This window comes from Tachypleus tridentatus, chromosome 3, assembly GCF_004210375.1.
Source record: "Tachypleus tridentatus isolate NWPU-2018 chromosome 3, ASM421037v1, whole genome shotgun sequence".
Taxonomy (NCBI): domain Eukaryota; kingdom Metazoa; phylum Arthropoda; class Merostomata; order Xiphosura; family Limulidae; genus Tachypleus; species Tachypleus tridentatus.
In genome coordinates, this window is record NC_134827.1 from 16,539,959 (window position 1) to 16,557,268 (window position 17,310).

The 17,310-nt window shown below is 32.8% G+C and overlaps 1 protein-coding gene across 2 annotated transcripts; it reads right to left on the minus strand.

Moving 5' to 3' along the window:
* Window positions 1-2,654: 2,654 nt before the first annotated feature.
* LOC143246430 (uncharacterized) lies at window positions 2,655-16,884 on the minus strand. 2 transcript variants are annotated; one of them, XM_076493131.1, is made up of 4 exons: window positions 16,634-16,868; window positions 16,014-16,118; window positions 13,382-13,520; window positions 2,655-6,801 (listed from the first exon to the last, which is right to left on the minus strand). In XM_076493131.1, the coding sequence occupies exons 1-4, from the start codon at window positions 16,830-16,832 to the stop codon at window positions 6,717-6,719; spliced, it is 528 nt and encodes a 175-aa protein (XP_076349246.1). In that variant the 5' UTR covers window positions 16,833-16,868; the 3' UTR covers window positions 2,655-6,716. The 2 variants fall into 2 exon arrangements, with proteins under 2 accessions (XP_076349246.1, XP_076349247.1); XM_076493132.1 differs by having other exon boundaries at window positions 3,000-6,801; window positions 13,382-13,517; window positions 16,634-16,884.
* Window positions 16,885-17,310: the final 426 nt, after the last annotated feature.

The window sequence follows — 17,310 nt, forward strand, 5'->3', positions numbered from 1 at the left end:
TTTCTCATTAATACATAAAACAATGATGACAATAATTTGTAAGTACTAATTGAAAGTTATTAACAAAGAATTAAGTGGAACAATAACCATGAAATGACCATGATAAATGTAATTTGTAGTGTAATTAATTTATATTAACAGCAAATTGATAAACTATAATTTCAAAACACAATGATTTCAGCAAGTGACCTAACGTATTCAGACAAATGTTCGAAATCTTGTTCCAAAGAATATCACATATAATAGATACAATGTGTAGAAATAAACTACTATGAAAAATAAGATACTTAACCTAAAGTTTCATAAATATAAGTAAACCATATTTTCCTTTTTTTTTTATATATAATAGAAAATATATTTTTCCGACTTTGCATGTTTCTCTGTTCAGTGATTTGCAACCATTCTAAAAATTACTATTCTATGTAGTACAAAACAGTATATGGGTGTCTTATACCAGCAAAAATAATATAGTAAATCCAAATAGGTGTTAAAAATGAAAAAAACATAAAGCTACTCTCTAAAATGAAACTTTTGAAATACATCACTAAACAAAATATACAGAAATAAAAATTATATATTATATTTTTCTTGTACTAACTAAAAGACAACAAACTGAGAAGTTTCTCTAATACTGACCACCATTGCTGCATTAGTCTAAAAAAAAAAAGAGGGAAAAACATGATTAAATTTAGAAGTTTTAGGAATAAATACTGGAATAAGAGCATTAGAAGTTTCAGTTAGATTTTAATTAAAAATTAAATCTAGTTATGAAGAATTCACAAAATGTAATGTACAATGCACTGATAAATACCAACTGGTATGCCACTCTAAGTGCCATTAACATTATATTACCAATACAGGTATATTATATTATTCTAGTTTTTTTGCATTTGGTCACAGTTTTCACTAACACAAGTCCATGTTGGTTCAGTGGCTTATAATAATTAACCCCTTAGATGCAGAGTTTGTCGTCGAAAATGACAGCACAGTAATCAACTGGGCGTGTTCGTAAGCTGTTGCTCAAAAGAAATTAAAGCACATCATGTGGGTCATTCCACAATTGCTTGTCAGTTTACAATCACACCTCATGATGTGTTCTACAGTTAAGGGGTTAATTAGAATTTACAGATAAGTTTTACTATATCACAACTAGTTAATTAAATCAATCAAAAGATTGATATTTGAATCATATTGGTTACTTCTGTCTGATTAATATCTTTGGAATAAGAGGACTATACAGCATTTCTCAATTACTGAATGTAATAAATTTGGAACACTGAAAGAATCCTTAATGCATTTTCATCCCACAACATACTACTCCTTGTTTTGCATTTTTTTTAAAGTTTTAACTAGAACAGTTCATTGTGATGATAAATACAAGTATCAATAAAAAACCTAATCATATCATAGAAATGAATTTAGCTAAAGCTTAGTTACAAGGCCTATTGGTGATGTCATTGTCCATATCATGAAGAGGTAACTTATGTTCAGCTGTTATTCTTGCTAAATGTTATCATTTATAATGAAAACACCAATAACAACCTTGCTACAATGTTACCAGTTAGTAACAATCGTAATACAACATTATCAATTATTATTAAACAGCAATTACAATCTACCAAAACATTTTAATGTATTGTAAAATGAATCTGTAAATTGTGCTCAATGATTTAAATGTCTATTAATTATCTTTTGTGCATGCTTAAATCATATATTAATCAATCTTGTATTCAGTTCACAGTACTACAGCTGTACACAAGACAAGAATCAAACCTCAGTAGAATCACAGATAAAGTTTGAAATGTGTACATAGGACAACTTTAAGTTTTGTGACTTACTCAGGAATTAAACTGTTATAAATTTCCTGTTTATGTTTATTGTGAAATTATCTGGATAATGGTTATAGTAATCTAAATCCTTTTAAGCATCTAAAAATTAACACTTATGTTAAGTTTTATAAGTGAATATAATAATTTTGATAGCATACATTTTACATTATTCTTCTAAGTACACACAATCAGGATTCATTATTAATAGTATTAAGAAACAAAATAATTTTAAATACAAAAATAAATGTGAAAGCTGTATGAAATTAACTGAAGGCAGTGATTCAGTCTTGTGCTGAGGGTATATTTACTACCACAACATGTTCATTACACTTTCATCTTAACATAATCTACAAACAGCTTATATTAATTTTGAAAGTGAATTTCAACTGCAAAGGTTCTGATGAATAAGAAATCTGCTTTCATTCAACATGTAATACAATCACAGAACAGTGACCACCCTGTGGCAAGTCTGACGTCTTACAATGCTAGAAACTAGGTTTTGATTGATACATTTGGTGAGAAAAAGCATAGATAATCCATTGAGCAGCTTTGTACTTAACAAAAAACAGCATTTTTTTAAATTAATATTTTGCATGTTTTGAAATATCAGACCTTTTAAAAAAATCTAAGGCACATGATTAAACATGTACCTGGTAAAAATGACATTAAAAGGCTACTATACTCTTAGACTTCAAGAAGTTTTTCATGGCTTTAGAGCAGGGAAAGTGTAGTCCATCAAGATTATGCAAAAATATTCAGTTTTTAAAGTTCCATATTTAATGAATTTTACAAATTATAACATTGATTTCAGTTATTTTAATCAAATTTCCGAACATGTGATGTATTAACTTTTTTATAACAAGTACAATATACTGCATGTTTCCTCTCTAAAACTTAGTTTCATAAAAATGCAAGCATAAATATATTTTTGAATTGTTTCAAAAATATTTTTTCTTAATATATCCACTGCCAATTTATTTTAAAAACTAATTTTGATTCAGTGTGTCAAAGATGCTAAGTTTGCATGAATTTAAGTAATAAAGATCTTTAAATGCACAAACTCATTATATTTTGTCATTGCTTTAGTGGTAGTTCACAATTAGATATGTAAATGGCTTAAAATAAAGACTGGTTGATGTATGTTTACCTATCCAACAACAGATTAATGAATTTATGTAGATGTAATAGTTTTATAATGAAAATAAAAATACAAAAACTTGTCAAAACTGTTTCAAAAAATAACTAATTAATGAAATATATATATTTCTAAATGATCCAGCAGCTTCTACCATTCTCTTAAACTTTCAAGACCACCTCCACCCAGGAAAACTTGAGTGTATGTTGTAATTGCATCTGTTACAATCAATTTAATTCAGTTAAATTTTGAGTTATAAATGTAAATATACATTAATACACAGGAAAATGATAAATGTACAAACATTTCAATGAGAAAACAGTTCTAGCATGTTTTGCTTTTAGACACAAAATAATTTCTGACAAATGTAATGCATAAAGCAACTACTAATTGACATTATATTCAACATTTCTATTATATACTTAGACTATTAGAATAAATTGAACTGTATCTTTTACAGTAGTTATAGTACATAGTATATTTTAAGTTACATTGTAGCCCCTCAAAAATATTCCAATAATTAAGATCCCCAGTCACAAAAAAACTGACCCCTCTAAGAGTCATGTTAAATTTTAAAATATTATTTTCCAGAAGCACTGATTTGTAAAATTAAACTACTTGACTCTACTATTCAGTCTTTTTACAGGTTTGAATTAAAGTAAATATGAAAAAAATACAGCTGTATATAAATCCAAAAGTAAGCAGAATATAAAAACACCACAGTCTCTTTTCTTTCTATGTTTATGTTCCTGGTAAGACATTTTACAGATTTCATTTATGAGTATATTTTTAAAATCAGAAGAAGTGGCTTTTTTAGACTGTATTATCAGATTGGATTACGGTTACGTAGTCTGGCACCTCCAATCCATCTTTTGGCTCCAACATTTCTTTTCCTAAAGTTGGGTCAGTTTTTTGCAACCAGGGGTCTTAAATAATCATTTCATACACAAAATAAAATAAAAATAACAGTTCAATAAAGTTTTTGCCTCAGAGGAGAATAAAGATTAATTTTTCAGGTATATGAATATATTCTTTTTATCAAACTGTTACAAAGCATGGGTGTAATTATAAATGCTTTATATATGATGAAGAGTTTACAAACAGTTGTATATACTGTAATAGCCTTATTTGAATAATTTGTATAATATAATGAACCAACTTGTGCTTGTGCAAATAAGAGGTTATGTACTTAAATGTTAATTCTTTTGAACTCTTTAGTCAGGAAACAGCAAACAGTTAATAAATGTTACCATAAGAAATTAACTAGGTTGTATTCTTCCTGCCCACATACTGGTATATTATTTTTTTAAATATTATAAAACTATAAAAACATATCTAAATATATTTTAACTCTTTCACTGTCACATTTCCAGTCAAACATCACTCTCATATCTACAAAACAAAGACGTGTCTTAACATCATTGTTTATCTGATCTTAAAGCTGGTAAACTTGAGGACGTTTCAAGAATAATAATAGCATTTCTTCATAGTGGTACAAAATTACAAACTCATGTGGAAATGGTCTAGAAGAAAATATGTAAAAGAAGAAAGGCTGGAGCTAAACAGTATTAATTTCCTTAGCCGAGAACTGTACATACATACTGAAACGTATTATCTAAACTACAAACGAGTACAAATCCAATTTCCTTAGCCCAGTACTGTACATACACATAGTGAAACGTATTATGTAAACTACAAATGAGTACAAACGCAATATCCTTAGCCCAGTATTGTACATACATATTGTGAAATGTATTATGTAAAGTACAAATGAATATAAACCCAAAGGTACCTTCAAACAAATAATTCCAAACTGATTAAAATTAAACTAACAACTGCTAGGAAATACTATTACAATAACTGGTCACTTGTAGAAAGTTTAGGTGTTTAAGTTTAGAAGAAAGGAAAGTTAACATACAAGTATTGTTTGTAAAACCTGATTAACAAACTTTTCTTTAAGTACTTAATTATATATCACACACAGATGGTATAATTAAAAATGCACTACTAGCTTTGTACCTGAAATAAATATGCAAGTTTACTAGTTGTTTTTTTCCTTTCATATCTGTTGTGTCATCTAATAAAGCACACTAAAATCCAATATAAATATTGTAATTGTAAAAAGACTGAAAATTCTCAAGGAATTTTTTATGAAGTTCTTCATAATTCACTCTACTTTTTGAAAATAGTTTATGTAACTATTTTGTCACTAGTTGTATTGTGACATAATAGGTAAAATATGATTGTTCTGTATTATCTAATACTTAGCTTCTGCATGTACAGTGAAATTAACCAAAATCATAACTTTTGATAATTCTATATTGTATTACACCTGGCTTATACCTTTAGCAAATGATAAAAAAAACATTGTTTATACCTCAATGAACCTGGATGACTAATTAACAAAAAAATTGTATACTATTCTTAAGAAAAACTACCTGAGGAAAAAAATATTAAAATTAATCAGCTGTAAACTTTTAGTCATTGTTGGCTTTATCCTGCAACATTTAATATATCTGATGTATTTGTAAAACACTGTGTTTGTGTTTTGATTGTTGCCATTTAGTGCTTAAGTAAAACTTGCAGGTTAAAATTGCAAGTTGATAATTGTACATAGGAAAATTCTGTTTTTATCAAATATATGTATAAATTCAATTGAATAACTAAGTAAATTACTTTAGATGGTTCTCACCTTTTCTATCTCATATTCCATACTTCACTTTAAAATAGAGTAATTTTCTAATTTATATAAGTTACACAATTCAAGTCTCTACCTATATTGGTTTTCCATCTCATATTCCATATATATTTTTAACATTGGCTTGTATCTTTAGAGATTTATTTTATTGTACATTCAAAAATGATAAAGTTTCAAGTTATATTTATATTTTCAGCCACTGTACAAAGAACATCTCAGCCACCATATCTTGCACAGTGTACAATTATTCCTGATGATAGGTTGATAACTAACAGTTGGAAGTTAGATTTTCAACTATACCTTTTCCACAAATTGTAAACTTTCAACATCAAAAAAATATTTTAAGAATTTTAAATCTTTTTAACAGATAGAAATTTCAAAATCAACAACTATTATTTCTTAATTTAAGACACTTCAATGTTATTTTTATGCATATTTTACACATTATAATTAATTAACTACAAATAAAGACACTAATTATAAAAATTTAACTTGTATGAAAAACATAAAAAATTCCAAAATATTTATATTAAGTACAGAAAAAATATTACAATAAATGTACGATACAGAGAACAAATACAGCTTGCACTGCAAGTGTTATTAAAAAACACTATAAAAAGACCTTTTTCTAGTGATTCTAAAATAAAAAATATATAAATTTCAACATCTAAACAACATTTAGAAACTATATGACAATTTTTAAATGTATAATACATTACATTCCTTCTTTTAATTTTATATTTGCATTTTGCAAACAATCAAATTAATATTTAATACACGATTGACTGTACTAACGAAGCAAGAAAACACAATTGTTACAGTTTCCTTCAACACAACTGTATTTCACATAAAAACATTTAGAGGGTGTTGTTAATAATCTTACTAGGATGAATACCTACAGCTACATCTGAAGGTTATTCTTGGAACTTCCAGACAATATTACTTGAGAAAGTAATTTGTTTTTAATATTAAATATGATCAGATTAATACATCAAAACCTACATCTGACAAAAGAATATCATATCTTGACTGGCACATCACCGTCGTCTTCTTATCATATCAATGCAAGTGCCGAGAACAAAACTCCATTTACTAGAGCCAAAATATATCCAGTATGAAATGTGTGCCCAGAAGATGCCCTGTGTGAAAAATATACTTGTATATGAATAGAGAACTGATAATATTATAATTATAAGCTTTCTTCATCTCAACAATATTTCAGTTTATTAACAGCATTTTATAACCACTACATATATTTGTCTTTAGCCCTCATTTTATTATATTTGGAATATTCTACTGTATATAAGTACATACAAGATATATCAAAAAAGTATTTATGTTAAATAGCTTGTAAAATGACTGGAATTTATGAGCAGTGAGATACTTGTTATTAGATTAAATATTTAATCAAATATTACACACAGCTCAGCATAAAACAATAACCTTTTTGAAACTTTAAGTATTATGTTCATAGAGTAACAAACAAAATGTTATCTATTATAAATCTAGTAATTCTAATGGCACAAATGTTATAATTTTCCTAAATGAAAATGTATTTCCAATAGGTACTTATCTCTTCTTACAAGATTATCTTTTCTCATTTTGTCAATGTTTTTTGAATGCATGCCACAAACCTTTAATTCTCCCTCTGTTGGAAACCGATGTTCCAATGTGTTTCTCATGTAAATCACTGTGCATCACCTCTCCACCAATAGGAAAGCACTACTATCACAAAACATGTGACTTCCTCTGTGCGTCAATACCGTAATATCACTTTGAAGTTTGGCAAAAGACATGAGCACCAGAAGATAGTGGGAAGGTTTAGAAATAAATTTTAGGAAAATTATAACTCCTGTTATGACATTCTTCCTCTATCACAAGAGTAGCTTGAATTCCACAAATGAATCGAAAAATGGGCCACTGCAAAGGAAGCACTTGTATCCCCCAGAAGCATCTGAAGGAAGGACACTCCTTAATGGAAAGAAATAGATCCAGAGATCTGAGGAGTGACATCACACAACATTCGAACCAAATATCTCTTTGCCATAAAAAGTGAAAAGGTCAAGAGAGCTAAACATGGCAGAGCACCTCTGTATGGTAGATGATGGTGCAACAGAGACAAAACAGAAGTAAAATTGAGGTGTTACTAGATATCTGGATGCCTCTGACAATCTAGATATCTGACAAACAAACTTAGAAGCTCAAAAACATTGACCATTTGCAGACACATCTGAATGAGCTTAAGAATTCATAAACAGGAAGCGAGTTGGCACTCTGCACTATGAATAGGCAGACAAATCACCTCTTCACTAGTGTGAAATGTTTTCGAACAGATGCCAGCATAGACAAAAATCTAGCAAACACTCTGAACTATCTGATCATTCAAGAGGAAGGAGAGAAGATGTCTCTTATCATCAGTAGAAATACCACTTCTAGCCCAAGCTCCTTGTAAGTATTACAATGCCATTCTTTCTTAAACATTAGTCATCATGTTAATAAAGTGATTGCTTACAATAAACATGAATAAAGATAAATTGTTTATAAATAAATGTGAGTAAATAAAGTGGATCACTTAAATATAAAGTGTTATTGGAAGTCTTAGTCTCGAGTCTCTTGTTTTAACTGTAAACCCTCGAGTTAGTACCTATGTGTTCCATTTGCCCACTGCATCCTCACTTCAAATAAATATTTCATATAACAGCAGGTAATATTAGCCAAAACTCCAATGGCTAAGCAGAAACAACCAACTCAGCCTGCCTGCAAGTCAGCCCATAATCACGTTAAAAAATCACTCAGTCCCTGGATAGAAGGTGAGTAAGAGATGATGTGTTCCTAGGTGTAAAGTGGCTAAGGCAAGATGAACCACACTCAGCAAGTCAGCTAAATCCAAAACCTCACTCACTGAGTAACTATATCCTCATGAAGATAGGAGAAAGACATACCATTTTCACCTCAAGTCCCAGAGTCCAGAGGAAACCTATCAGAAGACTCCAAGAACACACAGGCCCAGGCATGTGTCATTTAGAATCTGAAGGAAGTTCATTGCATGTACTCAACCCCTGCAGCTGTGAACAAGCCCAAAATGATCCAGGTCGTTAACAATCTCATAACAAGGGAAAATTCAGAACAGAAGCAGAATCATGCCATAAAGATCTTCTGTGACCCACTACAATAAAGAGCAATCAAGAGGGGAAGATGAGCAAGCCAAAACCTGTGTGAGGACTTATGTGACTGGTTCACTTCATCTCCAAAACCTCATTCCCTGGGTACCTACATCTGCGAAAGGGTCAGAGGAGGGCACCCAACCAGAAGGGTGAACTGCATATGGGTGTCTTAACTCTGGGAAACTCACACATCGTAAGGATCAACTAACTTCATCCTTCATCTATATTGACAGAACACCACAGCCCTACTCTGAACTGATTAGTTATAGCTATCTTTTAGGAACCCATCCAGAAGCTTGCCTCCACGGTCAACCACCCCAGTACCTTGTAAATGGTAAGTGAGAAGGGCTCCTGCATTCCACTGAAAGAAGGAAAGAAGTGTACTGTGGAGTCCAGAGGGACTGAAACACCCAAGACGGTGCCATGGATGATCATGAAACTCTACATTTAAAAGCAGTCCACACCAATTTATTCAATGTAGGCATGGCAGAGACAGGCAGCAATCCCCTTCTGCTTCATCCATGTTGTCCATGGGTGGTGCAGTCCAGGAAGGTCATAGTATGATGTAAGTATCATGAGGAATTTACACTTGCATGATCCTATGAAATGCCTCCATCTCAAAGGTGAGTGTACACAGCTATGAAAATATTGGAATCAACATGGTCCACAGTGCAGATTTGATAGAAGGATATCTGTGAATGGTTATAGCCATCTAAGTGGAACCCATCTAGAATACAGACAGAATACCTGGTCAAGCACCACTACCTGCAGAGTGGAATATAAAATGAAGGTTCCTGAAAGGAGAGAAAGCATTAGGAAAGACTTACCTCATGTTACAGGCAAGTTGAAGTCAGGAGAATAGCCAAAGGCAGTAGGGTGATACCCCAAAGAAGTAGAAACAGGGACAAGGTGTAGGTACTGGGAGATGAACATGTGCAAAATCCTCCAAATATCCAGTGGTAGAATCTCCTCCAATGGCCAATGAAGATGAGAGGCAAAAAAAAAGGAAGGTGATGTAATGTGATTGATTGGAGGAAACATGAAATAAATCATGACAGAAAGAAGACGAAGAGGAATAAGCCATTTGGATCAAGCATCAAACCTAATTAGTTAAGGTAACTGAGGAAAAATAAGGGGAAGAGAAAGGTTGAAAAGGGAGAAATAGAGGGGAACAAGAACCCCAGAAATAAGATGTGCAAGTAACATAACAATTGTAGGCACAGAAAGGACAGAGGAGTCTATATGAATCAGGAGGAGGGCAAAATGAAATTGATCACAGGTAGACAGAAGAACAGGAGACATGCATGTCATGAGCTTCAGAGGCTGTAGGAAGGAAAGACCACTCCACTTGAAAGATAAGGGAGAAGGAGCAGTACAATGACCTGGGAATGATGAGGAAATATGCCAGAGAGAAGTGAAACAGGGAGCACACACTGACAGAGTTGCAAATGGAGGTTAAGTAAGATCATGAGAATGTCCCAGAAACAGAAGTGACAGATGCCTCAGTGGCTATTAGAGCTGTAAAGAAGAAATGAATATGGAAAGGACAGGAGAAGCAAAAACCATGTGGAAAGTGTAGAAACAAAAGGCATGGGGTGTGAAGGCAGAGTACAGACAGTGAGGGATGAAACACAGGTAACTGGGTTGATGAAGCAGGTCAAGACAGAATGGAAGAGGAGGAACCACCTGCAGTTGGAAGAACTAAGGGAACTAAAGTTCAGCAAACTAGGAAAGAGCAACCAGAAGGACAGTGCATGGAGAGACATCTGAAGAAGTAAATGGTTGGGAGGTAAACATAAAGAAACAGATGAGATCAACCTTGGCTGAAGCCATCAACATCTAAGGCTGGAGAACAGGGAACTGTGGACCAAAACCAAGGTAATTGGGATTGAGGGAGGTGGCAAAGGCATCAATAAGGGGTGTACTCAGATGCAGTGTCACCAAAACACAGCAGGATGCAGAGACCGCACACAGGGTAAATAAGATTCAGAGAGAAAAAAGATGATTGACCAAGAGAGTGAAAATGCCCGACATAACACGCCATCAAAATAATTTGATGTTTGCAAATCCAATAAAGACCCATTGTACAAAAACACAGAGAACAGGACCTTGTGCCCCCTGAGTGATCAACAAAAGCCACCCAGTTGAAATGTTAGAATGGATCATAACCTGCTGGTAGGTGGCTAGTACTAAAAAATAAATGATAAAAAGCTGGAGGAACAGCCTGGAGTTCAAGAACATTGATGTGAGGAAAAATCTACTCCATGGACCAATGACCTAAAACCCCTCAGTAATCAACCCATGCACCACAACTCTCAAGGGAAGCATCCATAAACAGATGTAACTTAGGTCATGGAGGAGGATGCAGGATTTTCACCAACATATGGGTCTTATCCAGTACCAATAAAAATCTACAAGCAAGGGGGGAGGGAAGATGAAAGGATTAACGAGATTCCCACTGTTCCTATCTACTATCTAGCGAAACCACAGCCAAGGGAACTGGCTTGGAGAAATCAGCCAAGGTATGTACAAGAAATGTACAAGGTTCCACTAGTCATGAAGTAAATGCACATGAGCCCTGATGAGGGGTATGACAGGTGTCAAGAGGCAACCACCATCCTTAAAGCTATAGAACCTCCCAAGATGAAGTAAAAGAGCAGACAGGCTAGCTCCATAGAATGGTGTCTGAGAGCAGAAGGTAGAGCCCAACTAAGATGGGTGTTAAATAAAATGTCCAGATGTCAAAGTACGATAAAGGAAAGATCCCTCCAAAGTGATCAATCATCCCACCTCACAGCTGACAAGTAGGACTGGCCAACTCCCATTCGGAAATGGCAAGAAGAAGCCAGTTGTCTATGCACATATGGAAGTGCAATCCCCAGGACATGATCATTCCGAACAGGGAGGCAAACCATTAAAAAACAATTTACAGTACAGAAGCAAGGTCAAAGGACAGGGCCCTAAAAGGGCCCTTCCACAACAGGCAAACTTCTAACAGTAAAACCTACATGCAGCAGGTAAGACACTTGTAGGAGTAGGGGGGACAAGGACTACCTCAGACACTGGGATGACCAGGAAGAGATTCCAAGAAAGAAAGAAGGAAATGCCATGCATTGCTGCAAAATACAGCAAACGACAGTACCTCGAGAAAATGGTACAGACAGAGCTAGAAAGGGTAAGGTCAAGAAACGAGGCTCTAAGCCACACCTCTCAAAAGTAAAAGTAAAGTCCTGCTAGACAGAAGCCACCCACAACGAAAAACTCAAAATATCATAAAAATGAGGCCATAAAAATGACTTGAATATACAGAAACAGGTGATGGATCTGTAAGAATATAGCATTGTAAAAAAAAAAAAAATTGCAGAAAGTGAACAATGTGTGGACCATAGCTGAAGACAATAAATGGCCAACAGTGGAAAGGAAAAAGGGGGGAAATGTCTAGAAATCCCACAGAGAACCAACAAAAAATGTCAGAAAGGAAGAGGAAGACCACAGCTGAAATGGTGGGCAGAGGTAGGATAACAGGAAATTTGTGACCTGTCTTCCTAAATAGGTAAACTTAACCCACAACTGGGATCCAGAATGTAGTAGCCTGTCCAAAAAGTTGCAACGACTGACCTACCCAAAGCCCACAAAATAGAGGCATATTAATGAGTCACTAAATGGAATGGCAAAATTATAGTTTAAACCCAAACAAAAGGGAATGTGGAAATAAAAACAAAAGGAAGAAATAAAACAACACATACCTAAGATATAAGCTTCAAGAAACTGTTGAAGGCTGAACAGAATCCTTGGGAATGTACGGGAAGACATGGCAAACTCTGAGGTGGGAACAAAGTGATTAAATTTATCCTCAGCTTACACATCTAAAATGTTAAAAAAGTACAGGAGGAATAACAAAACAAATGGGAAACAATGTGCATTTCATAAAATGCTTCATCCCATTATGAACAAAGGCCATGAAATATCCTGATGGGTTACCCTTGCCTACAGCCAAAAATGCAGGTACAGATGAGTGCTATGCACCCAAAGTGGTAACAGCTACCTCGAAATTCATGCATGATATAAAATCAGCAAAAAATGTACAATAAACACAGGTAAATCAAATGCTTTCAAAGAAAAAGTGGAATTAACCAAAAGTGAACTAAGTCACTGTGTATACAGTTATTCAAGGGTGTTCTAAAGAAAGACTTCTGCACTGGAGCACTACCAAATGAGAAGTGATGGTTGTGGTGCACAATGGAGACACATTAGTCATGTGATAGTAATGTTCTCCCATTGGTGGAGAGGTAACACATAGTAATTTATATGAAAAAGGTGCTGGGACTTGGATTCCAACAAAGGGAGAATTGAAGACTTGTGCCACATATTTAAAAAAGTTTGTAAATAGAGGGCAAAGAAAAAAAGATGATCTTGTGAGAGGAGAGGTAGTACATCATTGGAAATTGAATGTTAAATGCATACAACAGCAAATAAAATGCAGGTATCATGATTAGATTATGCAACACATTATATTTTAGTTAATTTAGTCTTTGGTTAAAATACTCTTTGATACCTGATCTTTCTTGGAGAGAATGGTGATGGTGGCTGGATCCCAGGCTGGCAACTGTCCAAGTAGATAATCATCCATGTGAAGAGAGAAACAGTTATTCCAGTTCCTAGTGCTAACAAGGCATTCGAGGTCATCAGCTCTGCTATAAGGAAAATAATATAAACTTATTATAATTTTTATGAAATGCATTTTCAACCAGATTTGCTCACACAGATAGCTAATTATTGTTTTTTTTTTAGAAATGATAACGAATAATAATCCAAACTAACTCTTCAGAATGCAAAGCTTAATTCTTAAAATACAGCTACTACACTTACATCTGTTTTATAGAAAATACACAAAAAATTTGAAAAAAATTAATATAGTAAACAAAATTTACTATCACAATTCCTGTTGTGCACAAGAGGAACAACAATAAAATGTTATATATATAAGTTAAATAATGTATAATGCAAGTCTAGGTTATTGGTTCTAATGACTTAGTAGATAGGTTTCAAATTATTTTAAACTAGCTGATATACCCATTCAACATATGTGGCCAAAACCTAGAACCTGTTTGTGTGTATTTCAGTAATAATTTGTACTTTTTGCTTTGTTTCTTCAGGAGCTTCATATGAACGTATCAACTGCATTCCCTCTGCTGAAGTTATTCTATATTTGCTAAGCTTAGAAGACTTTGTGTGTTTTTTAACTTTCTTTTTTTCATTGCTAAATAATGTTTTCTTTCTTGCACTGTTTTTGAACCAATTTTAGTTTTTCAATTGAAATGAAGAGCTGGGGTGACATGTTGTAAACACACCATCTTTTAATTCAAATATTAACTGATATCTTAAATCCCTTACGCAATTGAAAGAGCACATTGTAAATATATTCATTAATAAAAAAAATTAACATAAAATCTCGACTTGACTGGGATTTAAAAGTGAGACTTTAACATGACAGTCAAACACTGCAACCACTGAATCACTTTGATACCTAGTCTTTGAAATGAAGTGCTAACAAATAATAATTTAAAAAAATTATTGGTATTCATGTTTTATTGAATACTGAAAGATTTTGTTCTGAACATGATAATTTATCAATAAAAAAAATTATAAAGAAACCCTAACTCTATTGGTATTTGAATGCAAGACTTCTACTCAATGTTTAGGTGCTCTAACCACAGAGGTAATTTAAGTATTACAATACAGTGACTTATATATATGTATATAAAGTTCCATAGTTTTAATCTGTTAAATAATAATGTGATTAAAATTACCCTATCGACTTAAAAGAGTAGCAACAAAGTAGAAAATGGGACATCTTTCTACAGATCTAAAGAAAGAAGTTCAAATTCTAGATTCTTTCTTCAAACTGTGTATAGCTTGTGTTTCTAATTAATTGGAAATTACAGCATTCAAGTTTAGATATTAGAAAATTGTAAAGAGGAGAAATCAGTGTTCATAAACATCATATAACACAGAAAAATGAAGTATGATATTACACCTCAATCATACTCCCTCCTACCTCTTCTTTTTTCCAGAGAAAATAATTTGATAAGATTTCAACTTTTCATATGACAACTCCCCATCCAAGGTTCCATTTTAATAAACTTTTCTGAACCCTTTCCAACAATTCAATGTCTTTCCTAAGGTAAGGAGCTAAGACTGAACATAATATTCCAAATGTAGCCCAACCAGTGACCTACACAATGAAATTATAACCTTTTTAGACTTGTATTCAATATTTCTGTAGATACAAATTAAAATCCTATTTGCCCTACCACTAACAACAGCACTTTGCTTGAATGGCTTTAGTCTTCCCTGTTTTGAACTTCACAAAAAGCTACATGACAGCTATCTGTCTTAGCCATCCTTAATTTAGACTAGAGGGAAGAGGCAGCTGGTCATCACCACCCAGCACCAACTCTTGGGCTACTCTTTTACCAATGAATAGTGGGATTGGCCATCACTATATAATGCTCCCATGGCTTAAAGGGCAAGCATATTTGGTGGGAAAGGGATTTGGGCCAATATCCCTCAGATTACAAATCAAGTTCCTAGCCACCTGGCCATGGATGGCTTTCGTGACTAATCAACTCTTACACCATGATCCCTTTCTTTATTCTCATAAAAATTATACTTATAATTCAAATTATGATAACCCACATGCATTATCTTGCATTTATTATAATTAAAACCCATTTGCCCAACTCACTAAATGATCTCAATTATTTTGTAAATCAGTAGCATCCTCTACACAGCTAGCAACACTCAAGACCTTCATATCATCTGCAAATTTAAGTAACTCATTGACCAATATTTCATCTACATCACTGGTGCATATGAAAAAAGAACAAAGGTCCTGAGACTGAACCCTGAAAATCTGGTATTAATATTCACTTAGTTACCACCATAAGTATCAATTTCTCAAAATTGAAACAGTTCGAAAATTATCTGATATGAAAAACGTAATAAGGTATATATGAGTGGTATTATGTATCCCAAGGTTATCTTACCCAGTAATTGTCTATTTGATTTAGTCATATGTTATAGAAGCATGTTGATACTAATAATAGAGCACTACAAGGAAAAATTAACATTATATAAAACAAGCATAAGACAAATCATTGCCTTTTATGACAAAACCTACTTACCAATATAATAAGCCCGCTTAATGTTTGTAACCACACAACTCTGTAGGGCCAACTTGAAATTTTGGAAGCTAGATGCTACAAAACACATCCCATGAGATGTGGAGTCTAAAGTAGATGAATGTATAAAAAAAAGTAAAAAAGATATGAAATATCACATACACGTTTGTTCAATGCATGTATACAGAATACTGTGGCCATTACACATACCATGTCTGTATATTACGTTTCAAAACATTAGACAACAAAATTACTACTGTAAATACAAATATATAAACGTACCGAGTATTTTATGAACACATCTTGTTATTGTTATTTCATAATTCACCTTTAAAATCTTCAAATCATGCGCGATGCACAACTACAATTGAGATAAGTATTGCTCTGGTTGATAGTAACATGTCACTGACAATAACATTTTAACATCTTAAAGTATTTTAGCACAAATATCAGATTAAGCACTTAATTTTTCAACCTGACACTCACTATTCAATTGTGACAATAATAATATGAATAATAAAATTAAAAGTACCTACTGTCTAACCCATTTGTATTACTAAGTTAGTTTAGGAATATTGTCATACTGCGAGTATACTATAAATTATAATATAATGTAATCTCACCTTGGTTTTCTGATTGTGCTGTGATTCTACAGCACACAACAAAAATGAGTAAACTCCAAACTGAAATATAAAATAACCAATATTTGAAATTATTAACGTTTTTATATCTCCACTCAACGTCATCATCACATTCAGATACGAAAAGTTTCTTTTTCACAAGAATAGGATTTCCTTCCAAACTTCTTTTATTGGAAGCCATTTTAAAGTGTCATCTATCGAGCAAACTGTTTCATCATAACACATGATAAATACAAAAATATTTATAAAAAATAATTTTCCCCGGCACCGAACATGTTCGACTTTTCGGCCGTGGTAGCGTTATATTGTGATAGACAACTCCACTTTTCGCAGGTAAAAGAGCAACCCAAAATTTAGAAATTAGTGGTGTTTACCAGCTGTCTTCACTTTAGCTTATCACTGCTAAATTAAGAACGACTAACGCAAATAACCATCGACTAGATTTGTAGTAAAATAAAAACAAAACAATCACGCCTACTCATTATTATAATTTATTTAACTCTAAGATAAGAAACTTATAATTTAGGAAATTAAATTTTGCGCAGGACTTGGAGATACCTTATAGTTTGCCCCTTATACAATCAACTAAAATTATCCAATAACGTAGAAAAGGTTAATTTTAGTAACTACGTTTTGTTCAACTAGTTCATGAATAATCA

What these genes read in the sequence shown, in the direction of transcription:
- LOC143246430 (XM_076493131.1), bottom strand. Translation starts at nt 16,832, where the DNA reads ATGGCTTCCAATAAAAGAAGTTTGGAAGGAAATCCTATTCTTGTGAAA. An exon ending in AGCACAATCAGAAAACCAAG is followed by an intron (nt 16,119 to 16,633) that starts GTGAGATTACAT and finishes CATCTACTTTAG; the next exon opens with ACTCCACATCTCATGGGATG. An exon ending in TAAGCGGGCTTATTATATTG is followed by an intron (nt 13,521 to 16,013) that starts GTAAGTAGGTTT and finishes TTTTCCTTATAG; the next exon opens with CAGAGCTGATGACCTCGAAT.